Source organism: Aspergillus brasiliensis, assembly GCF_001889945.1.
Source record: "Aspergillus brasiliensis CBS 101740 unplaced genomic scaffold ASPBRscaffold_9, whole genome shotgun sequence".
NCBI lineage: Eukaryota > Fungi > Ascomycota > Eurotiomycetes > Eurotiales > Aspergillaceae > Aspergillus > Aspergillus brasiliensis.
In genome coordinates, this window is record NW_027137450.1 from 320,243 (window position 1) to 347,472 (window position 27,230).

At 48.6% G+C, this 27,230-nt stretch overlaps 7 protein-coding genes across 7 annotated transcripts; 3 read left to right on the forward strand and 4 right to left on the reverse strand.

Annotated features, from left to right (window-relative positions):
- Positions 1-183: 183 nt before the first annotated feature.
- Positions 184-1,702, reverse strand: ASPBRDRAFT_678288 (uncharacterized protein; the record flags this gene model as incomplete). The annotated part of the gene is made up of 2 exons (XM_067628961.1): positions 184-678; positions 772-1,702. 2 exons carry the CDS (start codon positions 1,700-1,702, stop codon positions 233-235), a joined length of 1,377 nt encoding a protein of 458 aa, XP_067477132.1. The 3' UTR covers positions 184-232.
- A 1,689-nt stretch (positions 1,703-3,391) lies between these two features.
- ASPBRDRAFT_31785 (uncharacterized protein) lies at positions 3,392-3,829 on the reverse strand (the record flags this gene model as incomplete). The annotated part of the gene is made up of 1 exon (XM_067622935.1): positions 3,392-3,829. One exon carries the CDS (start codon positions 3,827-3,829, stop codon positions 3,392-3,394), a length of 438 nt encoding a protein of 145 aa, XP_067477133.1.
- Positions 3,830-7,191: 3,362 nt separating this feature from the next.
- ASPBRDRAFT_56659 (uncharacterized protein) lies at positions 7,192-8,908 on the reverse strand (the record flags this gene model as incomplete). The annotated part of the gene is made up of 8 exons (XM_067627603.1): positions 7,192-7,365; positions 7,414-7,522; positions 7,573-7,815; positions 7,868-8,243; positions 8,296-8,447; positions 8,497-8,665; positions 8,714-8,763; positions 8,808-8,908. 8 exons carry the CDS (start codon positions 8,906-8,908, stop codon positions 7,192-7,194), a joined length of 1,374 nt encoding a protein of 457 aa, XP_067477134.1.
- Positions 8,909-9,358: 450 nt separating this feature from the next.
- Positions 9,359-10,839, forward strand: ASPBRDRAFT_181336 (uncharacterized protein). Its single transcript, XM_067619945.1, has 6 exons — positions 9,359-9,463; positions 9,513-9,614; positions 9,663-9,831; positions 9,879-10,002; positions 10,054-10,481; positions 10,538-10,839. The coding sequence occupies exons 1-6, from the start codon at positions 9,409-9,411 to the stop codon at positions 10,779-10,781; spliced, it is 1,122 nt and encodes a 373-aa protein (XP_067477135.1). The 5' UTR covers positions 9,359-9,408; the 3' UTR covers positions 10,782-10,839.
- A 942-nt stretch (positions 10,840-11,781) lies between these two features.
- Positions 11,782-12,235, forward strand: ASPBRDRAFT_56661 (Dabb family protein; the record flags this gene model as incomplete). The annotated part of the gene is made up of 3 exons (XM_067627604.1): positions 11,782-11,847; positions 11,908-12,018; positions 12,080-12,235. 3 exons carry the CDS (start codon positions 11,782-11,784, stop codon positions 12,233-12,235), a joined length of 333 nt encoding a protein of 110 aa, XP_067477136.1.
- A 463-nt stretch (positions 12,236-12,698) lies between these two features.
- Positions 12,699-14,188, forward strand: ASPBRDRAFT_76547 (TauD/TfdA family dioxygenase). Its single transcript, XM_067629321.1, has 4 exons — positions 12,699-12,993; positions 13,040-13,526; positions 13,589-13,894; positions 13,962-14,188. The coding sequence occupies exons 1-4, from the start codon at positions 12,744-12,746 to the stop codon at positions 14,116-14,118; spliced, it is 1,200 nt and encodes a 399-aa protein (XP_067477137.1). The 5' UTR covers positions 12,699-12,743; the 3' UTR covers positions 14,119-14,188.
- Positions 14,189-24,856: 10,668 nt separating this feature from the next.
- On the reverse strand, positions 24,857-26,563 carry ASPBRDRAFT_197606 (uncharacterized protein; the record flags this gene model as incomplete). Its single annotated transcript, XM_067621119.1, has 2 exons — positions 24,857-26,143; positions 26,204-26,563. The coding sequence occupies 2 exons, from the start codon at positions 26,561-26,563 to the stop codon at positions 24,857-24,859; spliced, it is 1,647 nt and encodes a 548-aa protein (XP_067477138.1).
- Positions 26,564-27,230: the final 667 nt, after the last annotated feature.

Genomic DNA, 27,230 nt, shown 5'->3' on the forward strand with positions numbered 1-27,230 from the left:
AGTTGGGAGGATACGAGGTTACATTGCCTACTTATCTTAACTATTGCGGTGATGCTTATTTGTCAGCTGTACATCGACGTCTGCCAATGATTTATTCCGAGAAGAAATCTAATCATCGTATGCCTTTCTATTGATTCATAACAGCCTGTCGTTGTACCGCAAGGAAAGACACATGTCAACCCCACGGTTATCGAAGCTCGAAGCTCAATATCAAACCGTATCCCGCGGATCCCTATCGCCCCCATTTCATCTTGCACTGACGTGTCAATACCTCTTTAGCTCCAGTCGTCTCGAATCGTGCGGCATCCCACAGGACGTATCCCCAGAGTCGTAGCTCATCCGGTATGGAGACCCCTCTCAAGTTGCTCCATTCGCCTTTCCATATCAAGATCCAAGCCATTGGAGGATACTGCTCCTGTGCGTTTGGTACCATTAAATCTCCTTGGAAAGGTAAAGGAGACCAATGTTCAACGCCCCTGTGCTTGATAGAGGCGTAACATAGGGGGCCCTGTTGCTGGACAGAAATTCTCATATCAAGGAAATAGGAGTGTCCCGGCTTGATGTATTTTCGCAGGGTCGAAACCAGGTCATCGTGTTTCTTGAACAAGAACAATGCCGCGTGGAGCAACTCGAGGCCACAGGATACGGTGCCGTTGATGAGGCAATACCTTGAATACACTGAATTGAGTTGAGATCAGTGAAGTGCAGACGTCAAAAGTTTTCTCGGCTGCAATACGGTAGCAATGGTGCAGAATGGGGGTCCCAACTTACAGTCATCATAAAGTGCCCCAAGATCTTCCCATCCCAGCGATGATGCGTCATTGATTTGGAGGTGATCTCCACCCATATCACAAACATTCCGATCAAAGATATGGTCATAGTTTACCTTTGCAAAGACATTGATACAGTTTATCTCCTCCAATTCCCAAGGCCTGAAGAGAAAGCTCAAAGTTCCCTCCATATCGTCTGGTAGGCAGGGCTTCGAATAGGTAAAGTTAGGGCCGGCGCCAAAGAGATTACACCCAAGCTGAAAGCGATACATGGAACGCAGGACTCGAATCTCTTCCGTTGGACTAAGTGTCCTATCGCATTGATTGACTTCAGGCTGCTGGGTTAGATTGCTGAATATTTCATCGATATAGAGTTTCATGAGCGGCTGAACAACCCCAAGGTGGAATTCTACCATGTTCGCCATGTCCTCCGTGGTAGGATTACCTTTCAATATGGAACACTGGAACACAGATTCTTGACGCCATTTGTAGTAGTCGTTAACAAGCGTTTCGACCGACTCCGTATTGCGTTTCTGTGCAAACTCGATACTCGCGGATTTATAAGCGAATTCAGCATCGACAGCAGCGGTCTTGAGGGTCGCATCAAAACATCTGGCCAGGATGTGCCTGCGATCTGAGAGATAGTGAGCATGATAGACTGGCGACGCCAGAACCAAGGCCTTGAGCTCACCCAGATCCAGCAGTGACAAGATATAATCGCGAAGCTCAGCTGGAAGTTTTTCGATAGGAGCGTCAAGATCGTAGTCTTGCATCATTGACTGGTCTAGGTCTTGGAACGCCCATAAAGCCGGTCCCAGTTCAGGCGATGAACTATTCTGCCGACTGGTCGTCAAATCCTCTTGTTCTGGGGGGGTGGCATCTGACGTAGATGAAGAGGAACCATCGAACTGGTATTGTATGCCCCTTTCCATCTTGAACACTGTTTTATTTGCCCAATTATCTCGGTAGCCGGGGAAATGTACCAATCAAATGGTGTGAGAACAATGACAAAGACTCTCGTGGAATGTGTGCACAGTAAGCACCACAATTTATACTCTTCGAAGAGAGATCAAGATGAAGAGAAGAGGTTAGGAGGCTTATTCCACTCTCGCTAATATCGAGAGTTTGCGGAGTACTCCGACAATACCAATTAGTCTCTAGATATGGTTGTTAAAATAGCTGATGTGAAGACATTCTTCTCATCTTTGCGGAGCGGCGGCACCAGCAGACTACTTACTAGGTCGTACCCTGGCAGCCCCGTTGCCTAAGTCTAAGCTTCGTGCATTATCAAGGGAGACTCTGAGAAAAGTTATTTGAATCATGTATTGCTAGAGATATGCTCAGTGTTAAGACCCTTTGCGAAATACTGGCGAGGGATTCAAAGGGAAACTCCAACGATCGCCATCTTTCCTTTTTTTTTGGCTTCTTCCAGAGTTCTCTCTTTTCTGCCGGAAGCATTCAGTTGGGACTGGTGCTAATGTACGATATGTATCCTAGGCCGTATAATGGTCGGAGATTAGCTGCATAATACAAGAGATGAAGCCATGGAACGTGAGAGTCATCCTTTGTACTGATCCACGCCCCAACCAGTATTCAGGATGGCGTGTTTACTACACCTGCACAGCGCTAGAACGTGCTGCCGTTCACACAAGCTAGATGTAGTAGTATACCTCTTTCAAAGGTTTCGAGTCGCCCAAGAATCATAGGTCTCAACAAATCAAACATGAAGTAGTCTCTAGACGGACTTTGGACGTTCGATCCTGCCTCTGTCCACGGCAACCTCCTGTCTCTGTATATCATCCTTCTTTGTTCTCTACACGTCCACATTCTTTTTGTGTTGCTCTTTGTTCTGGCATATTACTTTGTCTGACAATCGCATTCGACAAAGGGCATTCCAAGTCTCTCTGCACACGCCCTTAGTGGTCGAATGATCGGGTAGTCTCATCTGGGACCCCTTACAAGACAGTTGAGGTAGATACGCAAGAGTGGCTTGATAATGAGACAAAGGCTCAAAGAACCACAGTCTATTTCTGTATTTCCCCGATCGGCTTTGCATTTTGTGAATAAGAGGGTCCAAATAATGTAAACTATCATAACACAGATGTTGTGAGAATTTGGAAAAGATCTTGCAAAGTACCAGGTACTCGGGGAATATGTCTAGTACAGGGAGAGGATCCTCTCTGGTCTAGCCAAGTCAGACTTAGTACTCGTCAATTACTGGCAAGTCATCGGAACAGAAGAGAGGCCGCTGCCTCCGCCTACCTTAGTAGGTAAGGTGCGGTTATAAGGCCAGCAGAAACTGCTGACTACCGCCTGCCGCTTTTCTCGAGTTCTTGCCTGGGGCATCAGTTTAAACACTGTGTGAGACAAGCGTGCTCAGCGGCCTCAGGCAGTAATAATCAACGGCCCCCGCCGTAAGCTGGGCCTCAGGCAACAACGGAAGACACGCGTCTTACTCTATCGGGTAGTCCGTCGCGTTAATGTTAAGGGGCCCCACATCATTGCACGCGTCGAGGCACACCGAGTGGGTCCCTTGCTCCCCCCCGCCCACCACACGCCCGTATAGCTGGTATAAAACGAGTGAATGGGACTGCTTCGGAGAGGATGTGAATGAGTTGTTTTCACGATCGAGGAGTCTTTCGGGGAGAAGTATGTCGGAGATGCGAGAAGGACGTATTGAGTTGAGGGTGGAGGTAGCTGGGATGGAGGGCAGGATGAGTGGCAGGGTTCAGGGAGATGGGATGGAGTTCAGTATATGGAATGGCAGGGTTGAAGTGAGGTTCAGGATATGGGATGGCAGGGTTGAGGTGAGGTTCAGGATATGGGATGGCAGGATTGAGGTAGCTGGGATGGAGTTCAGTATATGGAATGGCAGGGTTGAGGTCGCTGGGATGAAGTTCAGTACTAGGGATGGCAGGGTTAAGGGAGATGGGATGAAGTTCAGTATATGGAATGGCAGGGTTGAGGTAGCTGGGATGGAGTTCAGGATATGGGATGGCAGGATTGAGGTCGCGGTGATGTTGTGGGGTGACCAGCCTTCGACTTTGATGGCTGTTCATTGTGACGTTTGCTATGATAATAGCAGGTCACCATCTTCCCCGGAGACTGATATCTTGCCAGCGGGTGATCCAATGGAAATAGAGAATGATGAGTGGAACGATGGGAGTCAAATGGACTGGGAGCCCTCAAGGACTGAGGGATAGTGTGGCATCAGGACGGATATGATTAAGGTTACTACCGCCTTGTCATGTTCGAGGTTGCTGCCGCCTTCTCAAGGTGGGGGAGTCGGGTTGGTATGTGGTTCGATATGTTGCAGATTCCAGAAATTTGCACAAGTGGCGGATAATCAGGAGTGGTATGTTGGTTAGTTAGGGTCTAGATCATGGTCTATGATAGATAATTTGAAACTCTAACTTTCATCAACGTCCCATTAGTTTGAGATATCCCGTTTCCCAGCACGAAGTTACAGTATATCTCTTCTTTGTATGGTAAAGTCTATCTCTTTGATAGCCTCGACAAAGCTATAGAATTGACGGCTGAGCCCATAGAGACGTTGCGAATATACAGATAAGACCCAAAAAAGCACAGCTTAACAAAGAAGCATTGTTAGCAGCTGCGCGTGACCGATATCACCGATTGGTAATCCCCATTTTCAATCCACGCATAAGAGGAGTTGTGCACCAGCAGATATGCAGAGCTCGTCTATCCGGCTGGAGTTGGCCATCGACGTCTGTTAAGCGTTTCAGCCATGAACCACTGTCTTTCATCTCAGCTAGTATGTGGTGGCCTTCACCGCGGTGCTTGCGGGCGCTACCATGACAGGAGCAATGATCACGTTCTCATCCACAAGTAGCCCTGAAAGAGATACCTCTATGACACTGTGCATATATAGTCAAGACATGCAAAGGGCATATGTAGAGTCCATACAAGAACATATACCTCCTTTTACACTGTCTGAGTAGTATAAACATCAACTCGACCTTGTCTCTTAACCTACTACGTTGATTGCTTGCAATCGCCAATCACCATGGCCAACCTCAACTGTCTCCCTACGGAGCTCCTGCAAGAGATACTGAGCTACATCGATTACGACGTCGATCTGACAGCTCTGTCGCAGACTAACTATCGTCTGTACAGCCTTACAGACAATTTGCTCGACCAGAGGATTCTTCATATCCATGATCACAGCCAGATCTTCCGCCATAAAAGCCAAGCGTTGTCCACTGCAGCATTTTATGGAAATATGGACTGTGTTCGCAGGCTGTTCGAAGCTGGAGTTTCCCCAAACTGGAAACCGCAGTATTATTATCATGACACCCCTGTTGGCATTGCGGCATATCAGGGACATGCGAACCTAGTTCGTATGCTCATCGAGCACGGCGCCGATCCGGACACCATGACTGGCAAAAGCAGCTGTAGGACGGCCACAAGTCCTCTTATGAACGCAATCGAGTGCGGCCATGAAGAGGTTGTCCGAGTACTGGTTGAACACGGGGTGGGTTTGGAATACACCGAGGATCGAGAGACTTTGGTGCAGCCCTTGTCCAAAGCCACAAGTTACAATCGCTACGAGATAGTAAAACTGCTCCTGGAACATGGGTGCAACCCCCGAACCCCTAATTTCTCGATTCTTGAAAAGTCGGCATTCACAGTAGCTGGTGGTCGAAACCTGCCTATTCTGCGTTTGTTTGTGGGGTCCGAGATATCAGGAAACTACTTTGCTTCTGATAAATCTTGTCGTGATATGATATCTGCCGCTCTGGGAGGGAGTGATCTACCTCTGGTCAAGTTCCTTCTGGACCACGGTGCCAAGCTTGATACCGCGGATCATCTCCCGAATCGTCCTTTTGATTTCTACGTATGGCATGACACTTTGTGCCATATCGGCCGCCTGTCTGGCGCCCATCCTGAAGAAGCAGGCTTTTTGCTTCGAAAGGTAGATGTTGATAGCATCATTACCGAACGAAACATCCCTGCTGCTACGCGCCTCGCTCGTGGTGCGGCATGTGGTGGCAATATGGGTCTGCTAAAGCGTCTGGTGGACGTTAACTGGATAGACGCACACCCGGAATTTGGGCCAACGGACTGGACTGATCATTTGACCATGTGTCTGGTTGAGGCAGTTGCGGGAGGCCATCTCAAAGTTGCTCGACTGTTGCTCGACCTTGGTGCACATCCTGACGGTCGGACCCATGGCAGGCAGTTTCATAATTACGAATGGCCGATGCATAAGGCCATCGAATTAGGATACCCAAAACTTGTCGAGCTACTGTTCGATAGAGGCGCCAACCCATTCCCACATGAACGCAAGACTGCCTTTCAGAAAGCAACTGAACGACATTCATACAGGTTGGAGCCACAGGCACGGTTTGATATCATTCAGATTCTGGTGAACAGAAACCTCGTTGAAGCGGACGAGTGTCAAGGCGCTATGGCATACAATCGAAGAACCATCGAGAGAGCGGTTCGGTGGGGAGCCAAGATCTTCAACCTGATACGGCAGCATTTCGACGTTAAACTGGAGGTCGCCAACGAGCACCATCAGGCGGCATTTGTGCAAGCCGTGAAGACGGGTGACACTGCGATCATGAAGGAATTTCTGGAGGCGGGATTCGATCCCAACGGTTCCCCAAACCTTCTGCTTGCCGCAGCAGATCACATCGACGACGAAGTACCTACCGAGGAACCCGTGGACCTCCTACTCATGTACGGGGCTTCGCTGGAGTTAGAGGATGGGGAACCAGGAATACCGTATGTCTACAGGACCATGAAAGCCCCGGACTATTACGCAGATACGATTGTTAAGTTGCTGCTACGAAAAGGCGCTGATCCGTTTAGTGTCGACGAGTCCGGAGAATATTGGTTCGTCCAGGTAGCAACGCAAGGCGAAATGACCACTGTGCGCGGCGTATTGGGGTACTTTGATGAAGAGGGAATTCCCTTCGCTCGGGTCAAATCTATGGTTGAGAAGGCTGCGAGAGCCGCACGCAGCGCTGCGGAGGCTGAAGAAGCATTAGCGTATGCAGTGAAACCTGACCACTACAGCAGGAACAATCGTTTATTCAAGAAGTACAGGGACATTGCCATAGTGGCGGAGTATCTATGGCGCTGGTACTGGCGCAAAGTGTATCCTTGTCCGGAGAGCTGATCTTGTCCTTCTATTTTCGACCAGCTTCAGAGAACTGCCATATTGTGCTGAGACTTCCAGACTCCATGACTCAAAGGATTCATTGCTGACTCAGCTGACACCGATGCTTCTTATTGACATTCAAGTTCTGCTTTTACCACTGGAAGCAACCTCCACCACAATCGGTTCGCCATCCTCCGTTCCACTTTCATCGGGACCACTATATATATCCTGTCTTTTCTGCTCTCTGTACGTTGCGTTAGAAAACATAATTGAAAACTGATTGTACTCTCCTTACCTTTTGTGTATCAAGATAGCCGTAATAAAGCCCGCCCACAATAGGAAGAAAAATGCAAAGGCAGCGGGCCACCCTTTTCGCCATCGAGGCGCACCGTCCGGACCGGCAGTGGGAAAGAGAAGCAGTGGAACCCATATTTGGAATGAATAGCCAAATGTCATCATTGAGCCCTGCCATCAGTTAACACGATACCTTGTAGATAGGGATGGGGTAAGTACCATAATAAGCGCACGCTCCTCAGAATCATCCTTTACAATCGTATTAACAGTCGAGTATAAAATCGGACTGGTGCATCCAGCAGCACCGAAGAGGTACCATGCTACGAACCTGTGAATCTGTTAGCAGACCTGTATAAGTTACTTGGGTCAGGCACTTACTTCAAGGCCTTGGGTATATTCCAGATGATCATGCACAGCGACGAAAACAAACAGCATGTCGATGCAATGGTGTAGATGAGCCACGACGGATAGATCGCCGCAAGCGTAGTCCCTAACCACGAGGCAACGATATTAATCGCATAAGTCACTGTCGGTAACTTATTAACCTGTGGTACTGAATATCCTTCCGCTTCTAGCCAAAGATTCATGTATGAAGTAGGATAAGAAGACATAATCATGCACCTAGAACACGAGTCAGCACTATACCCAACCTAAACCAACAAAGAAGACCTACGCATAACAGAGGATAAAAACCCAGATATGCCAACGCTTGAGCGTGCGTTTAAAGACGTCCAAGCTCAGCCTCCCAGGACGGCGAATGTTCGCTCTTCGCGCCCGATCTTTAGCTAAAGCGATATCATCTTCCGATAGAAAGAAGGGCCTTGGAGAATCCGGAATTCCAGGGAACACTAAGAAGCCGATAATAGCAACGGGGATGGTGAAAATCCCGTCGATAATGAAGAGCCACTTCCATCCAGGCATGCCGCCCACTCCGGATAGATTGGTGTAGGCTGCGGACTGCAGGTATCCGCTTACCATGGTCCCCAACGCGTTGCAGATGAACCATGTGCCGGCTCGTTTGAAGAGCTCGGGGCCGGAGTACCATGACCCTTGAGATTAGTTAGCCAGCTAGATTCATAATAACGGAGCTGAAAGACCAACCGAGAATAAAGTGCGTTCCAGCAAACACGGGTGCTTCAAACATGCCAACCAGAAATCGGAGTGCATATAGCTGGTTGACGTGAGTCACTCGGCTCTGTGCGAAGGTGCATATGCCCCAGAGAATCTCGAGGGAGGGGAGTAGCCATCGCGCCCTATTCTCCTGAGTTAGACATTCCTCTAGAATTATGGGTATTAACTTACAGCGTGGGTCGCGACATCAACAGCAGACCAGGAACCTGGAAGACAACATAGGCAGTGTAATAGCAGACGTTGAAATAGTTGAGCTGGTTTCCATTGAGACTGAAGTCTTCCTTGAGTCCACTGACGTATGCATTGCTGATGTTGGTTTGATCTAGATATTTTACGAAGACTGATAAAGGTCAGTAAATATTCTCTATTTCTCCAGGGAGCACCTTACAGCATAGACAAGCGAAAACAAGAATGGATAAATCCAGCTTGAAGAGCAACCTAAACAATCAGCACCCTATGCTGAAAACAGACGAACAACGTACTTTCGCTCATTTGTCGGATAGTTAGATGGGTACCAGTTAAACACCTCTTTGAATAATCCCCAAACACCTATCTTCTCTTTCTTCAAGTCGCTGTCGGACATACTGCCGAGCTCCTGTCTGTTAGTATCGGACAATCCTCCGTTGACACTTCCTCTGACAGGGGCATATTCCATGATCAATGAAGTCTTTATCTGATCATTCAAGACCCCTCTTCAGAATAGAATTATCAAGTGGAGCAGTGTTGACATATTTGCCATTATGCCATTCATTGTCGTGATGGGAAAGCAACACGATCTGATAGGGTTATTCGGCCTTGTTAGCTGCAGAACGCAACATCCGGGTGCGGGATGGCGTGCCCCAATCCTGGCAGAATCGCCCTTATCTATCTCTGACATGATTCAGTCAGGGTGCACCGTGCGTTCTAGATTGGATGTGAGACGCTAGATAAGAATTGCGTGCTCTGCCGAGTATCTTCGTCACAAATGCCGTGCGGGGTTGAAGTATATGGTGCTGAAGCTTCGGACATAACTACTCGACCCTCCCAGCCTAATGGGGTATACAACATACTCTATCATACGCTACCATAGCCTTTTGTCTCAATATGCCTGCGAGAATCATCGACAGATATGACCATGTCCCAGAGACCAAGGAAGATCGTAAGCAACTTCCCTGTCGTGTTGAAGTCTAGAGATATTGACCAATAAGTCGACTGGGCCGAACTCATTACCCTCGACCTGAGCCAGTATGATCAGCCTGGTGGCAAGGAATCCCTCGTTAAGCAGCTAGACCACGCTGTTCGCCATGTTGGTAAGTAGTCCAGTCAGTATGCCTGGCCCTGGCTAACATCGTTGTAAGGGTTCTTTTATGTCAAGAACTTCAACATCAGCCAAGAGGAGATTGATCGTCAATTTGCTTTGGGACGCGAGTTCTACGCTCTTCCACTGGAAGAGAAACTCAAGTACCACAGTAGCGCTGATTTGGAGAGAGGAGAATACAACGGCTACAGGCCAGCTGGACACAGAATGTAATGCCTACTTCTCGGTTATTAGACCTTCATGCTAATCTATATAGCCTCGGCAACGGCATCAAGGACAACGTTCAAGTCTACAACATCCCCAAATTTGACGGCTATCATCACCGCCAGCAACCAGCAGTCCTTGCCAACAACATCGAAGAAATTGAGCAATTCAGTCGGGTACGACCCTCAACCAATTGCATGTAATGAAACACACTAACGATAGCACAGAAATGCCACACAGAGGTAGTCGAAAAGCTCCTCCGCCTCTTCGCCATCCTCCTGGAATTACCCGACGAAGACCAGCTCGTCCGTGACCACCAGTACGATGTCAAGGGTGAAGATCACCTCCGCTACATGCACTACGCCGCACGTGGAGCCGAACTCAACAAGAAGGTCGGGGGTCTATACTCTCCCGGCCATACCGATCTGGGGACAGTGACTCTGCTCTTCCGTCAACCGGTTGCCGCTTTGCAGATCCTCAACTCGGAGGGACAGTGGAAATGGGTCCGCCCGCAGGATGGGACTATTACTATCAATACCTGCGATGCGTTGACTGCTCTCACGGGCGGACTGATCAAATCGAGCATTCATCGGGTCCACGTGCCCCCTGCTGATCAGGCACATATCGATCGGTTGGGGGTGTTGTATTTCGCCAGGTGAGTCTGCATCATTTCCTTTCAGTGTTAAATGGTGTGTTAATCGTATTGGTTAGGCCGAACAACCACGTCGTTCTGGATCCGATCACGAACAGCCCTCTGCTTAATCGCCTCGGGCTTACGAAGAACGTCTTCACAGAGTTGGGGCAGCATTTGACTACTGAGGAGTGGGTCAAGGTGCGGCAGACTCAACAGCAGAGACGTACGCGGGAGGCGAAGGTCTCTGAGGATGGCAAATATAGTTACGGAGATAAGGATCTGCAGATCCTCCCTGGGTTGGATGCAAAGGTGTACAATTAGACCTAAGATTAAGCTTCGTCAAGATATGTCAGGCATAAGAAATCCTGGTTCGAAACAGAGGGCTTAGACGTGTCGCAAACATCAATGCGCGAACAACCTTTCTTGTATCGAGTATGAAAACTATATTACTTCCTGAGTGACTGAGTATATGACGTAGAAAAGCGGTGACACCTGGACAGTCTGCTCACTCGAGACTGCGTTGCGTTTCATGAGAACTCGTCCAGGAGCTTTTATGAAGAGGTTGCTAGGTTGTATTGAGCTACAGCAGCCGCGAACTTCAAACAAGCATATGCCTGTGGCTAAGGATGGCAGCCAACCTTCCTCATATATCATGTAAACCATCAGCATAAACAGATACTTTGACATCAAGGGTCTTTCGCAGCTGCTCCTTGGTAGAAGCGTACAGCATACGGATGTAACTAGTATCAGCATGTCAGTGGAAACTCAAAGAATATTGATGGACTTGACCCGTAGCACTACTGGAAATATATATTTGGTTCATAGAGGATCCGCTACTCATTAACGCACACATCGGCCTACCATGACGGTGACCAACACTAGTAAACATCCAAACAATTTGAGCAGCGTGACATCATGGGAAAGATGATATATTAATGCCTGTGGACCCAGTGTTCAGCAGCGTCGAGATAAACAAGCATCCAGGCAGTTATCCGGAAGCGCGGGTGGCTGTTGTGGGTCAGGTAGGCACTAAAAATAGTGTCGTCGAATGAAAAATGTGCTTACCAGGTCCAGTCGGGCGGATTACCAAAGTATCTCGCCGAGTAACTTGTTTACTAACTAACTAACTTGCTTGTTATCCGAAGTCGCGTTGTGTAGTCTGCGAAGTGGCCAGTTATTTACCCCGCAGCTAAACATGGTGGCTCTCCGGCGACAAGCAATCATTCTGACTATTATCACCATCTTTCTTCTTTTCACCACCATCCTCTGGAAGCATCCCTCTGGCCTTTTACCGGTCCTCGCACATCCATCATCGCCCAACATGTCCATCACGCACCTTGTCATGTTCCAGTTCAAGGACGGGGTCAGCCCCGAAGTCATCAAAGATGTACGTTACACCAGCCCACCTAGCGCTTATCCACATCTAACATAACGATGTGTCCAAAAGGTGTGCTCTCGGTTGCTCGCCTTGAAAGATAACTGTCTGCATCCGACCTCCCAGAAGCCATACATCCAGGCTGTGTCGGGTGGACAGGATAACTCACCGGAAGGCATTCAAGTGAGTGATGAACGAGTGTCCTATCCGAACCATTGCATAACTAACAATGGACATCCCGAAGCACGGTATCACCCATGCATTTGTGGTGCACTTCGCGAGTGCGGAAGATCGCGATTATTATGTGGCCAAGGATCCAGCTCATCAAGCATTCGTCAAGAGTCTGGATGGGATCATTGAGAAGGCGCAAGCGATCGATTTTACGGATGGCGTTTATTGATCGGTTGGATGCGATTGAGTATATAGCGGGGAGCTGAACAATGGATTGCCAATAACAGAGTGTTTTCGTACTCCTTGGTGCTTTAAGCAATACCTAAAATGTCTTTAGAGGGAATGATGCCACTGCCTATATCCATAAATGACATTGATATTTATATAGATAAAACGTAGGTGAGAACGATGACCTATTAGGATGCAGTATGACATCTTGACTAGCGTTACCCGCCAAAACAAAGACAATAGCCCCTCGCTGATATACCTGCCGCAATCCGATAATGGAGATATGGCGATTCCTGCGCAACTTATTTGGTCATCGTTGAGCGGGGTCTCGACGAATAATAAGCTGCGATTATGAATGGCTTCGGCATCGTAATGCTAGCTTGGGATGGTGTGATTACCAACCGTATATATACTAAATGCCGGGCCGCTTTCTTATCAGATATCAGATATTCCTTTTTGTCTCTGCAAACATCTATCTCTAGTTATCCTATATAACAACTACATCCATCATGGTTGAGGTTCAGACTCTGGTCCAACCGGACATCCAGTACCACCCCGACTACGCCAAGTACACTGCCCGCACGGAGCGTCGTGTCACAACTGAAACACTTCCCAAAACTCTGCCCCAAGGATTTCCCGAGCATCTGGACTCTCCCTTGGTATGGGAAGGAACGGAGGTAGAGAAGCGCAATGACTGGATCTACCAATTGAGCGATGCGCAGCTGGACGAAATCGACCAAGCCCTGCAGTCCTTCAAATGTATTACTCCCCCATCCGAGAGACGTATATCGCTAACCCACCACAGCAAAGAACCTCCCCCTCGGTTCCATCAACCAATCCACCTTCCCCCTACCCACCCTTCACCCCATTCTTCGCGACCTCTCCCGCGAAATCCACCTCGGCCGGGGCTTCGTGGTCGTCCGCGGCCTTCGCATCGACCACTACTCCCGCGAAGACAACATCATCATCTACGCCGGTGTATCCTCCCACATCGGGAACTACCGCGGAAGACAAGAAGATAACCGGATCAAGGGCACACCCTCGAAAGTCCTATCCCACATTAAGGATATCTCCCGTACTGTTCAAGCTGGGACTATCGGCGCGCCATCCAACACAGCCGATAAACAAGTCTTCCACACCGACTCGGGGGATATCATCTCCCTGCTCTGTCTACAGGAAGCTGCAGAAGGTGGAGAAAGCAAGCTAGCGAGTAGCTGGAACGTCTACAACATTCTTGCTAGGGAGAGGCCGGATCTGATTCATACGCTTACGCAGGATTGGCCATTTGATGGGTATGCACCTACCACCTTCCTTTCAATAACGTGATATCATACTAACATGCCTGGTGTTGTAGATTCTCCAACCCCACACAGCCATACAGCACCCGTCCCCTTCTCTACCACCAACCAGCTACGTCTACTACTCCTGAGCGAGTACTGATCCAATATGCCCGCCGCTACTTCACGGGCTTCATGGCGCAGCCGCGATCGACTAATATCCCACCCATCACCGAAGCGCAGGCCGAGGCGCTCGATGCGCTGCACTTTTTGGCTGAGAAGCACAGTGCCTCGCTTGGATTCCAGAAGGGCGATATTCAGTACGTGAATAATTTGAGTATCTTCCATGCGAGAAATGGGTTTACGGATGGACCTGGGAAGGAGTAAGTAATCCTCTAGTGTATTTTATGATAACGGCGAGTGAGGAGAGAAGACTAATGAGAATAACAGGCGCCATTTACTCCGACTTTGGCTGAGGGACCCCGAGTATGCATGGGAGACTCCGGAGCCACTGCGGAAGAGATGGGATAGTCTGTACAAGGATCTAGAGCCGGAGGAGCAGGACTTTCCCCTTGAGCCGAGGATTAGGGGGAATACGACTTCCTAGACATATCAATTATCTCTCTCTCTGATTTGAGTTAAAATCATTTTATTGACGTGTATACGAAGATGAAGAGCTTAACTATCTATTTCACATAAAGCTTGCCTTAAAAGGCAAAATCCCGTCTAAGGGGATTCTCCGACCGCTCGAAACTGACCTAGTTACACGGTATTAATTTTTTCGAAAACTATTTGCTGAGTATATGTGACATTTGGAGACCGTCTTCACAATCGACGTTGACTGTTCGCCTCTCGAAACAACCGAAAGACTTACATGCATCCTGTGCATGAGACAAGATGAACGGTGATTGGAATTCGTTGTGTAAACAGATTCCTTAAGCTGTTATTCCACAACCCAATCATTCCCCTGAATCCATATTATTATAGGTATATGAAGAGATTTCTTGTGATTGCACCGCGATTCACCAGATTCATAAGTGCCGACCTTGTAGTTTGCGGGCGCTCATGTTTTATATCGTGTCCAAATTCCGCGGCCGGCGCTTTCTTTGCCGTCTCTCAAAAACAGCGCACTTCAATTGCCTAATTATAAATAATTACCATGGCCAGTGGACAAGGCAGAGCCTGGGAAGATAGGTCAAGAGCCGCTTGGGTTGGTCCTTTGTTAACCATCATGTTCAGCACAGGAGTCTTGCACCGTCTATCCATATGTAGTGTTTCATTTGCATGACTACGGTGAAATTCTGTCTCTTGCTCTTCTGTCTTTCCTTAGCAGGCCTCAGTTGCCTTTTGATATTGAGATTATGTTCATTGCCAACGCATTAAGCTTGGAAGTACTCATGCTTTCAGGAAGATGTCTTTTATCTTGGGCGACTTCTTTACACCCTATAACGGACCTGAATGGTAATTGGGCCACTTTCAAGAGGTCATAGTTCGACTCTGCCGAAGGCTATGCTTTGCGTAATGCAAAGAAGGGGTGCCTGGGAACCAGCACTGGATGTTTAGTCTCGTGTTCTTGAAACGTTTTCCACTCCTCCTCACGAGAATCAATAACCTGTGATATATAAAGTCTTCAGTCGGTCGTGAAGGCGATTTGATCACTCTGTATCGAGTATTCTCTCATAGAAACGGACATTGATGACAGCAGCAGTCTGCACTTTCTCTTCTATATATTTCCCATTGATGTATGGGACGAACGGGTCTTTTATTTCCAGCGATCATTGGCGACGGACGATAGGCCCATTGGAGACGGCTTCGCCACTTGGAGGTTCCGGTTGATTTTCATGAGACAAAGTGCTTCTCGATCAAGTCGGCACATTCTTCCATTCATTGTTGGGGCTGTAACAATTCTTACATGATACCTTTCTCGTCACGTAACAGACTTCGTATTGCACACTCTAGCCCAAATCTTGGGAAACCGTGAGAGATTGCATCTCCACTCGTGGCAAAGCAACTCGAGTTGGAGGTTTGACGCTCAACCCCTTCTCTGTATCGAAAAGAAACGACCAAAGGCTGTACACTTCAAATGCATTGAGTGAAGACTGCTCATGTTCCTGGTTGAAATTCCATATCCACGGTGATGTCTGAGAGACCTTTCATGTTTGTCTTTCTGTGTAAGAACACAAAGAGGGACATTGACTGTGGAAATACTGAAAGCGAACCGAAAATGAGCAGCATCAACTCCACTCATTGTTCCATGGACCCAGGGTCTTGGGGTATGTAAGTAGATCGTAATGAAAGACACAGCTTGTGTTTGAATAGAACTCAGTTCTGTGCGTGCTCGCGTTTCCCCTTAGGTCAGATATTCGGATCCACATCCCTTTGGCAGCGTTCTCTTCCGCAGGCTCTTTGGAGAATACCTTCCGGACACTGCCGTGATTCTGAAACTCGGAGATCAGTATGTAGCTAGTACTGGCCGATGGTATCCCCATTAGAGTTTGTCTTCCAATCTGCTTGGGAAGACCCGACCAGAACAATCGGTTAGGATCGCGTTGGAAATATACAAGTTGCTTCCAGCTTAGTGTTGGGAGCAATTCCAACTGGAAAGCGACGGACGCACGGAACAGCCTGTTATAATTGTGGAACTCGTTTTGACGATGAAGGGGTCCCATCATCAGGACTACCGGAAGTTGTGGATGGAGAACGAATTCTGAGACCGGCACCAGCATATCGGACCAGAAAGACAGGACTGTCATCCATGCTGCTTCGGAGCGTTTCTTTCCCAGCTGTGTTGCAACCGACCTCATCCGGACAGTTGAAGGAACATATAAATAGCAGAGGGGAGACCATTTAATCAACTCGGCTCTTTATTTGATGGACCGATGCCGTCACCACCCCGGAGAACCATTCTGTTTTCTGACTTGTCTGATCTGGCCAGAAGCGGACCGTGCTAAGATCTTGCTATAATCAATCTTCCGGGCAGACCAATGCGGTGATAGTCTGATAAAGCAGATCAGCACACCTTAGCGTGGTCTGTCGCTGGTCACGTTGCAAATATATCCACATTGTTGGGGCCTCGAAGCAATTATGATTCTCTTCGTCTTCGTTGTTTTCGTATCCCATCCAATGTACATCCACAACCACGCATGAACAGGCGTCTCATCGAAGTATAGATGAAGTTCATGGACGCCATGTAAATGGCGTTGTCCGCCACTCAACTTTTTAGATCCCAGGATGTCTATATACTGTGTCCGCGGAGCCTTGATTCATTCTCTCTCAGTTTGCATTTCCTCATCACTGGCGGATATGAGAAATAGGAAACGAAAAGAAAAAAGCATGATGCAGTCTCCGACGATAGAGTCATCAGAGTCTCCTTATTCTCCGATATGAGCACGGAATAGTAGTCCAATTCGACGATTCAAGGGCACGATAACGTGTATCATGTCGTTTTTACCCTTGGTGTCTCTGAAGAAACCCTTAAGTCGGTTCTTTGAATGACACCATCAACTAGCGACAGATAGGGTTGTCGACGGTTAGGAAGTCTCCACAGCCCATAGGACCGACCAGGCCATGGTTGGGTGCCATGTTTTCGTTCATTATATATGTCATGAGTTGTGCCTGGGGACCGTATGGGACAGGGCAATAGTATGCCTAGCGAGGAAGTATATCATGATGTGAGTCTCCAGAGGAAGAGGCATCCACTGTGGGCCCTCTGATTGAGTCTCAAAGGTGCTTCGGGTGGTCAAAGTATTTCCCGATGACATTCTTCGTTTCCGTCGGAGTGGGCGTCAGAACCGGAAGAGTGACTGCAACAGGCGTACCAATCGATTAAGGCTGTATTTGCTCTCTAGCGCTGGGAATATTTTTTGGGAATTGGCGTGCCTAGGTTCTGCGCATCGTGCTTCAGATCACGGAGTGACTCGATGACCTCTCGCTTCTCACCGTCTTCTTCTCCTCCTGCGTCTCTGTATTGATATTGTCTTTTTATTTTCACTCTAGGTTTTTCTTTTTGCGGTTTCCTTCACTTTGTTATTCTCATTCTTCATTTTTTTTTTGTATTTTTTTGATCTCTTTTTCTCATAACATTCATCTCTGTTATATCCTTTTCTTTCAACATCTTATAAGGGACAAATATTGTCCTCGGTCTGGCCTGATATCGGCCCAGCCTTTGCCGTGAACACGGTGAACTCATCCTTTCTTCTTATCTCCATGACCTCCACGGGTCGCCGCCCACCTCGAAGTCAATATGAAAAGTATCTGGTACTTCAATATATCTCGACTTTCCACATGATATGTTTCTCAACCAAATCCCAGTTGTTCCCTGGCCATCTATTCGCTTGAATATAGCGAGAAGCCCCAAATATCCGATGATATTCTCCTTGACTGTGATCATACCCAGTGCAACAGGAGATGATTATTGTCACCATCTTCGTAGATGATCCCATTGCCATATTCCTGGCCTTTCCACCGAAGCCGACCCAAAAGTCTTGAATCATGTCATTTCAGCGCATTTTGATGGCTTGCCAGCGGCGCAAGAGTGACGGGGATAGGTTGTAGTAACTTGACTGCGGTTGTGGGGTATACTCTCTTTTGCTGTCGAGGTCGTCCTGCTTGACCTATAGAACTATACGGTTGACTTTGTCGAGAGCCAGCTTAAATGACTGGTGACCAATCGCTGGAAGCATGATAATGGCCAGAGATTCTCGCTCCTCGTTCGTCTTGAAATTCCCAGACCACCAAAATAGACATTAAGAGTGTTCCATTTTGGTCAGTCTGATAAATTGGCGATCTGCGTGTGGGGAAAACAATGTTTCTGAAGACGGCTTTGCGGTACAGTATACATCTGCGGGCCGTTTATAACAATGTACGAGGACTGGGGTATATAGGGGTGGATATTTGCGGTAGTGCTCTGGCGGGCCTTCTTCAGAGTGCCTGGCCAATTGGTCCGCTCATGGTGTCTGCTTAGCAACAGTGTCTTGCAGTATCTTTTCGTGACCAGAATTCGAAACTTTTTGGTGATTTGTAAGCGTTGTCTTTATAGCTAGTGCTTGAACTATAATAAGGACTTCTGGCACTCTTCGTCGCAGTCATCAGCGGAGAGCTTTCGCCGTTTGTGTTGGAAATGCGCCATCCTGCAAACTGTTAATTCCTTTATCGCGTTGTATAAGTGGGTGAGTCGTTGTCAGGATAACTCATCTACTGCGAAACAGTTACCTGCTGTTTGTCTCAATATATAGACGATTGAGCATCGGAGATACACAGGTCCATTGTTGTTGGGAAGGATGAGAAATCAACACGACGAATGAATTTGCCGACGTAATGATCCTGCCACAACCTGGACCGGCTGCCGCTGCGCACTGCTCGGTCAACTTCTTCATCTCAGCCTGGCGGTTTGCTCGTCCCGTGCGATAGTCACGAAGATGGATTTATTGTCCGCGATCAGCGCTTCTTTCTCCTCCCCTTTCATCTTCCAATCAGAAAAGGCTTTCGAGGTCGAGCCTGGCGTTCCCGGGGGCAGATCCTCGTTCTAGAAGACAACCCCAATAACCCGGAAACGGAATCATCAGTACCAACCTCACCAGCCCATTTGTCCTCATGATGCCTTGAAAGGAGAAGCCATATTTCTGGAGGTGGAAAACCAATGAAGACGGAAGGCCTCTTCACAAGGAGGTCTGTCTCTAAGTTTCAGTGTACTCGAGGATTCGCGCAACCTTATTCAGCTCCAATTCTGCCAGCGATGCAACTGTCTTGTGGGGGAAAAGCCAATACTTCAGCTTTATCGTTCCATATGACCTTTGCGTATAGCTTTTGACTGTCCTTCATATAATAGTATATAGAGCCAAGAGCTGTGCCCTTTCGAAGCTACCCAGGGCAGCCAACATAGTTGACTCCCACCCGACCTTAAGGACCAGAAGCTGTCTGTGATTCTTGTAGTCGGTTCACGCTGCGTGCCCCCTCTCTTATTTGCTGCAGCCGCCATCAACACAATGCCATTGTCGTTGATCGGGATCGTCTGACTGTGTCTGGTACATTCGATGGCTCTCAGCAGAACAATAGGTGACTGGGACTCAGCGATCGACTGTTTGCTTCATGATTATCGATCATGACTGGTTCAGATTCTCTAAATCCTCTGGCGTGTCCGGACCAGGCCTTCACAGGGTCCTCACGAGGAACCATACCGTGGCCTGAAGACTCAAGATAGATCAGAGAGCTCCTGCATAGCTATATATCCAATATTCCTGTCCACCATATGGGCGGAATCCTCAAGATGAAAGCCGACAGAGCAGGAGCCATGGGTATGTGGATGTGACAACCCTAGCATGTCACCGTGTCAGCCATGACCAGATAGCGAACGCGCTTTGCTAATCATCACACATCGTCGGTCTCTTTGGCTACTCAGGAATCTCCTCGAAAATGGAGAGATTCACTAGTCCATTTTCCTCGTACTCTCCGAGACCGATCATGAGGTCTATCTATATCGCGGGGTGTCGATTCTGCCATCAGTAAGGTGAGGGAGACCAAGCGATTATGGCTTTGTTCAGGATTATGACTGCTATATAAAAGCACATCTAGTCGTATGATATCGACTGTCGAGGAAGATGTTGTGAAAGGGGAGGCGTGAGTATAGATATAAAGAATAATGTCATGCTAATGGCATGGTACGGCTCAAAGTGTTGAAGCACCGTGGAGTTTTAGATCGTGGTGCAGACCTTGTGGTCAAACGACGATAGGCGTAGATTAACCACAGCCCAAGGCTCTCGCCCACCCTTTCTCATCACGCATCTCGTTCCTCATTCAGGCGAAGAAAAAAAATCTACTTTGCAGTCCTTTTCAATCGACTGACTTATATACCCTATGAGCATCGCATATGCCACATGCTCGGTTGCAGCCTTCAGTACAATTGAGATCGTGTTTGATCTTCCACCCTTGTGCATGAATCTGTTCATTGAGAGTCTCTGAGAACGGCCATGTCATAGATATCCCCTTCAGGAGTCAGAGGACAGTCAATGCCCAAGAGACCTTATAGAATTTTGACGTCTCGTGAAAGGTCAGAGTTAGAGAACAGCGCTTGGCGTTCAGTCCTCTAGTAAGAGCAGTATCGAGACTAGCACCACCGTAATAAACCAGAGCTATCCTTTTCGCCCTGAAAATGGTGATTGAGCCTTTCCAGAAACACCAGAGAGCAAATGACCTGTATGATCTTTAGCACAGACTCTGGTCGGAGACATGGCCTCTTTCTGCGGAAATGGGAGGACAAGCACCAAGCCAGCTCCAGCTCGGCTGTGCTTCGACGTCACAAAACCGCGTTCTTCTGCTCGAATGTCTGCCGAGTGCATGAATTTCGCGCTCGGGTACAGTAGCTCGGACTTGCAACTTGTCAACTTTTCTTGATGTTGTAAGTCCTTTCCTTTATATTAGCAGATATGCGGCTCGGAACCCTCAAAGACAGTTCTTCCTGTACTGCTTCGTCGCCTCTCTGAGCCTGCCCTCGGTGAAACTTGAGGTTATATAATGCATTCTGCTGATCATTCTCGGGAAGTATCAGCAGGGCCCATCGCGCCACTTCTTCACCATTGCCATAGGAGTCTTGCTTGAACATTCGCAGTATCCTGACAATGTCAATTTCTCTTTTCACATGAAGATCCAGTCCTCGATGATGCCTTGAGAGGTTTATCGTGAAAGAAAAAGCGCGTGGTTTGTGCCGTAGTATCAACGATAAGGGAATATACTGAGCTGAGAGACCGACAGCAAGAAAGTGTCGGGAAGACAGGAATATCGATATCTGGTTACCACCCATTGCACAGGTAATAGCACATTTTGTCATCGTGTAAAGCAATGAATCAGCCTTCCCCGGTTATCTTCTTCTTCACCGAATTATATATATAGAATGACCCCTAGGAGCGCACCCGAACAGATGCCTGATGACTTGGTCGTTATATAGACAGGGACATGGGAGAGCAGTTATTCCTTTTGCTCAAGGCACCGACATGGAATGAGAGGATGGGATGAGCCAAAATTTGCATAATCACCACCTGCGACGCTAATTGGGACAAACAGTGGGCAGGGTGGTCGCAGTCTTGATGTCCTTGGGCAGGAGATTATCCGAAAGAGAAGTTGGCATCGGGTGCAGACGTAGGATAGTCTGCATGGCAAGTTCTCTTCTGGTCTGCAACCAGTGATTTCTTCGCTACCGGAAACAAAAGTTTGTAAGTGATACCATGTGAAAGTGGCGTTGGGTACAGCCGTTTCTAAGGTATCTGGATCACAGACGGAGTATTGTGATTGTTTTCCAACCCGGCCTGGGTGACCCTCCTATGACTGGCCATCGAAAAGGGGCCTTATGATTGATCAAATGTGATCTTCTTTTCTATATGTTGCTTTTATATTCTCATTCTTCATTCTCTTTTTCTTCTCTTTTTCTTTTTCTTTCCCTTTTTCTTTTTCTTTCCCTTTTTCTATCCTAAATTTTGGGATACCTGTGGTTGGTATCGAAAAGTCCAAGACCTCTGTAAAAGGCTATAGTGGTTCAGCACCCCCTCATAGCTTTCAGTCTTTGAAGTTCACTGTTGTTGAGGGCTCAGTTCAATTTTCGTCCCCTTTTATAATATTTGATGACCCCAGTACACTGAACATTGCCAAGCACTTCCCACACGGGAGGATGGCTCGACGCTGCCCCTTCCACCGTTCATCATAACAGCACTGAAGGTCACCATCACACCACAGAAAGCGAGTCACATATAGCACTTTCGGGGTATCTGCAAGCCAGTCCAGTTTAGACAAAGTGCGTCTCTTGACATTGGTACCGAAGAAGATTGCTATCGGGGCAGCCGCAGACCAATGAGAGTCGTATGGGATAGTAGTCCCCTCATATCTGTTGATGGTATTATGGATCGCAATAGGCCATATTATATATCATTTGCGCCAGGCATTGAAGCGAAGCTCTCGAATCAGACGTGCAGCCATCTCGGGTAGCTGCAGTCTCCTTCGTTGTATTCTGCGCAATCATCTGGTTTCGCCAGTCTGTTTGGATTGCATCTTGGAACAACGCCAGATTATTGCTCAAGAAGAACAGAAACATAGTACTAGCCTGGTGTTCAAAGAGAGGGAAAACACCAGCTGTGCTTGCTGTATCACAAGGCTGCCAAAACATCGCCAATGCTCGATCAAAGAGAGCAATCGAAAGAAAAGCGATTCATTGTGATGAGCAGATGTCGGGGCTCCTTTTTCGAAAGGTATATATATATGCTCGTCTCTGGATTGCTAGACGGTCCCATAATCACTAGTAACTCCTGAGTGATTTGGCAAGACTTGAAACAATCTGCTGTTGTTTCGCAGATTTAATTTCGAATGACTCCCATTTCAGTAGGGTACAGGATGCCTTATCGAAGGTCGGACGTTGTATAATCCGGTGAAAGCTTCGACTAGAGTCCTCGATATCATATCGCGTCAACACGCTGAGTGGTAGACGTGGACCAGAAGACAATGGCTCTCTGTCTCTGCAGAACGGACCGAGAGATATGTCCCAGCATACTAGATCTAGCCAGATCAGTATACCAGTCAAGAGAAAAGGGGAAATGGTAATACTTCTTCATGTAGACGACAAATCCTTTCCTAGACAAGTTCAGTGACGACGAACCACTAGCTAGGAAGTTAGATGACACCAACAAAAGAAATGACAAGGGAGAATGATTACTTGCATGAGCTATCCTGAGCCCTTCGAACAAGACATCGTTCGTTGAAGACACTGTGTAAGCTCTCTGCCTGTTACTTGGACGCCATGGTGGAGGACATGGCAATATTGGGTTGATTGAGAATTCGTGTATATCCGTTTGAATGAAAATTTCCGACTCTGGGTGGCTATCTCTGCATCTTGATGGGCGTGTGCCTCTGACTTCTGTATGGCTTGAAGGAGAAAGCAGGGGGGGAGGGAAGGGGGGAAAGCAGCAAGCTTTTATAGACGAGGACCTAGGCGGTCACATAACTTATTTTTCTGACACTGCCCGAAATTCCCTTGAGAAAATGTCCAAACTGAGCTCCGATGGTGGCGACATTTCAGTGTAGAGCGGGAATCTCCATGTTTAGGCTCAACATCACCGGAGATTCCCTTGAGAAATCGTCCAAATCGAGCTCCGATGGAGGTGAATTTCGAGCATACAGTGGGAAACTCCAAAATTAATGCGGTCCAGCAGACGGTAATCCCCAAAACTAATGCGGTCAGGTCAGTGGCGAAGTTGGTCCAGCCCGCGAAACTGGCGAGTTCTGTGTAACCTAGATATAAATTTTGAGGAACATTCCGTAAATTAAATGGAATACTTCTTTACACGACGGAAATCTCTGACAGCGTTACGTAGAGGTCTCCACTCTGCTGCGTCACCAGGAATTGCTGAAGGGTATCTTCCGTGAAGTTGAAGGATCTTTCACCTAGATCAAGGAGACTTTTTCGGTCAAGTGAAAGCGACAGATGAGTCTAGGCTGGGTCCATGGAAGTAGGATGACGTATTGAGCTGGAAGACTTTCCTAAAAGGGAAATGATGAAGCTATCACGACATTATGCACATAAACTCTGCTTATACACGTATTCAGTTATGCATCTAACGGAGAGCTGAGCATAGTTTTCCCCAGAACATAACGTAGCCAGTACGTGATCTATGCCGCGGTTAGAGATGTATTAATTATCCGAATTGTTAGCAGTTCTACTGCTCGGAAATCCGCGACCGCATTACACGGGACAGGCTACTCAGTGGCGCATCTCAAGGAAACCTATATCCAGGTATACAGGGATACCAGAACCCGATACTCATTTCACGAATTCCGAAGCTGATTCCTGACCTAGGAAATGTTTGCTTTTGTTCGGAAATGCGCGGAATACCTTTCATCACCCTTTCGTTACCATCATTCTTGTTTGAAAGAGAAATCGAGATCAGACCACTTCATACCAACAAAGGATTCCGTATGGCATGACGCCGGCAACTGAAGACAGTCGGATCGGAAGCCGGATTCCGAAGGCAGCACAGGGAGGTATAATACCTGCCGGGGTTGAGGGGGGATGCCGAATAGGGGGTGGGATTGGTCGACACGAGAGGAGAGCGGCAGCAGATAAAGTTAGGCCCTGGTTTTCCCCGTGGGGGGAGGCTCCGGGTTGACTTACTCTGATGGAAAATGAGATACATGGGACTAATCCTAGTCTAGGTACTATTTTGTTGGTGAAGGTCTGGGTTATGCTACTTCATTCACCAATTATGGGATAGGTATATGAGGAGATGATGTCATGATTGTCGATCAATTTACAGAGTGCTACCCTAAAGTATACACACTCCACTCAGCCAGTAAGTGAAGTTCAACGCCCCCTAATGGCCCATTGGAATCGGCTTCTCCGCACTGCGCATCCGCTCCTCGATGATGTCTTTTCGCTCTTTGCGCAGCTGTCGGGCGTACCTGACGCCAAACCCGTGCTGGAACACCTCCTGCACTTCTTCGAGGACAAGTCCGGATACCTCGGGATAGAAGAAGTAAATCCACACGTAGGAAATGCCACAAATGGCCGCGTAGAAGCCAAAGGCTCCAGATGGCGTCATGGATTTGGCCATGGTCAGGAATGTGCTGGAGACAATCACGTTGCTGCCCCAGCTGGAACAGGTCAAATACATGGTGCCCATGGCGCGCACCTCCAAGGGGAAGAAGTCGGTGCTCATCCAGGCGGTGTTGCCGACCGAGACCCCGTAGAACACCACGAACCAGATGACAAACACCAGGATGACGATAGCCGGCGGGGAGATGCCGGGGTTCAGGGGTTCGAGCGTGTCCATATTGACAGGAACCCAGTGGAAGGCGATGGCAACGGCGGCCATCCCCACCGCCATCCCCCAGGCTGTCGCGAGCAGTAGCCGGCGGCGACCCCAGCCATCCACGACCATCATGTTGACCCAAGTCATGATAAAGTTAGTGCCCGCGACCACCAGACCCACGGCCGTTGAGTTATTGAACCCCACCAAGGCAAACAGCGTCGAAGAGTAGTACATGAGGGCATTGAACCCGCTCATCTGCGAGATGACCATTAATCCACACGCACAAATCAACGCGCGCAGATTACTCCCCACAGTGTGCAGCTTCACAATCTTCGACCACGCGCTGCCTGACTCGTCGATCTCGCGGGCCTGATCGCAGGCGGTGCGGATCGTCACCAGCAACGCGGCCATTTGCTCGTCCGTCGCAGCGCTGCTGTAGATGCGGCGCAGGACGCCGCGGGCTTCGTCGGACCGCCCGTTGTAGACTAGATGGCGTGGCGATTCGGGACAGAACGGCATCATACAGCCGAGGATGATGGCGGGGAGGGCGCCCAGACCGACCATGTAGCGCCAACCGTGGCTGACACTCGCAAAGGCCGCTCCGATCGCATACGAGATGACCTGTCCCCCAGTGATGGACATGTTGTTTAGCCCAATTAGGCGACCGCGCGCCCCCGCGGGTGCGATCTCCGCCACGTACAGCGGCACCACCATCGCGGCCGAGCCTACGCCCAGGCCGACTACCACGCGACCCACCGCCATCTGCGCGATGGTATAGGCGGCAGCTTGGAGGACGGAGCCAATGACGAAGAGCACACAGCCGACGTAGATGGCCATCTTGCGGCCAAACTGCAGATTTGGGTTAGTCGGGTGCTTTTGCTTTTGCAGCCGCGCAGGAGAGAAACTTACTCGGTCGGCGGTGTTCCCAGCGATAATCGCCCCAATAAAGGCACCCCCGGAGCAGAGGGAGGTGATCATTTCTTTCTCCGAGCTGGTCACAGGACGATTGTTTAGGTCGTCGTTGAGCACAACCAGCACGCCGGAGATGATACCCGTGTCGTAACCAAACAACATGCCGGCGATGGAGGCGGTTAGGGCCACCACCCACACGAACCAGGTGACGGGCAGGTCATTGACACTGGCGGCGAGGGCCTCGACATCGGTGGCCTGATCGGCAACCTCAATGTGTTTGACGTCCGACTTGTGATCCAAGCTAGACTTGGGATCAGTGGCAGCTTTGTCGCCGCCAAAGTCTTTCTCGGAAGACATGATGTAATGGAAGAGATTTCGAATTGGAGGAAGGATTGAGCCTGCCTTTCCAAATCACGCTCGAGGGCAGTAAACAGGGAGTTTATATAGTTATTTTCGTATGAGGTCAGACCTATAGCATCGCTTGAATATAACACTTCAACCCAGTAGCCTAATGGTCGATCGTGGAGCCATGATCCAGTCAATAACCGAAATGCGGGGGTGGGTGTCTGGGGAAGACTGGCATCTGCTACTGCTACCAGCCTATCTCCCTCACGGCAATGGATGATGACGCTACATTGTTGGGCGTATTCTTGGCGTTGCACTGCATGGTTGGCTGGTATTGGTTTCAGTCAATGCCGCTAGCTTCTTTCTGGTTGGTCGGTGGAGTCTCTGCCAGAACCTTCTGTGCCAAATGCCTCATTTTACGGACCACATCCTGGTCACCACATCCAACGGAAGAGTGTTTAGCAGCCCACTTCACGGACAATGACCGCTCGGTAGGCTTCCCAGAACGATGACTTCATCGATGATTGAACCAGGGACGTGGTGAGATGCCTGCATGCGGCATATTGGGCAACAGACGACACTATCCCGTACCTATTTCGTTCACCCCCACGAAGTTTACTGTTCTCTCAGCCTGTTGCTGCCAGATCTTGAGCAAATTGAGCTCGTGTAAACTTCGTTG

Excerpts from the sequence above, each read along its gene's own strand:
- ASPBRDRAFT_181336 (XM_067619945.1), top strand. The coding sequence starts at position 9,409 with ATGCCTGCGAGAATCATCGACAGATATGACCATGTCCCAGAGACCAAG. Across the intron at positions 9,464-9,512 it reads CCCAGAGACCAAGGAAGATC|TCGACTGGGCCGAACTCATT; the intron begins GTAAGCAACTTC and ends TTGACCAATAAG. Across the intron at positions 9,832-9,878 it reads AGGCCAGCTGGACACAGAAT|CCTCGGCAACGGCATCAAGG; the intron begins GTAATGCCTACT and ends TAATCTATATAG.
- ASPBRDRAFT_76547 (XM_067629321.1), top strand. The coding sequence starts at position 12,744 with ATGGTTGAGGTTCAGACTCTGGTCCAACCGGACATCCAGTACCACCCC. Across the intron at positions 12,994-13,039 it reads AGCCCTGCAGTCCTTCAAAT|CAAAGAACCTCCCCCTCGGT; the intron begins GTATTACTCCCC and ends AACCCACCACAG. Across the intron at positions 13,895-13,961 it reads ACGGATGGACCTGGGAAGGA|GCGCCATTTACTCCGACTTT; the intron begins GTAAGTAATCCT and ends TGAGAATAACAG.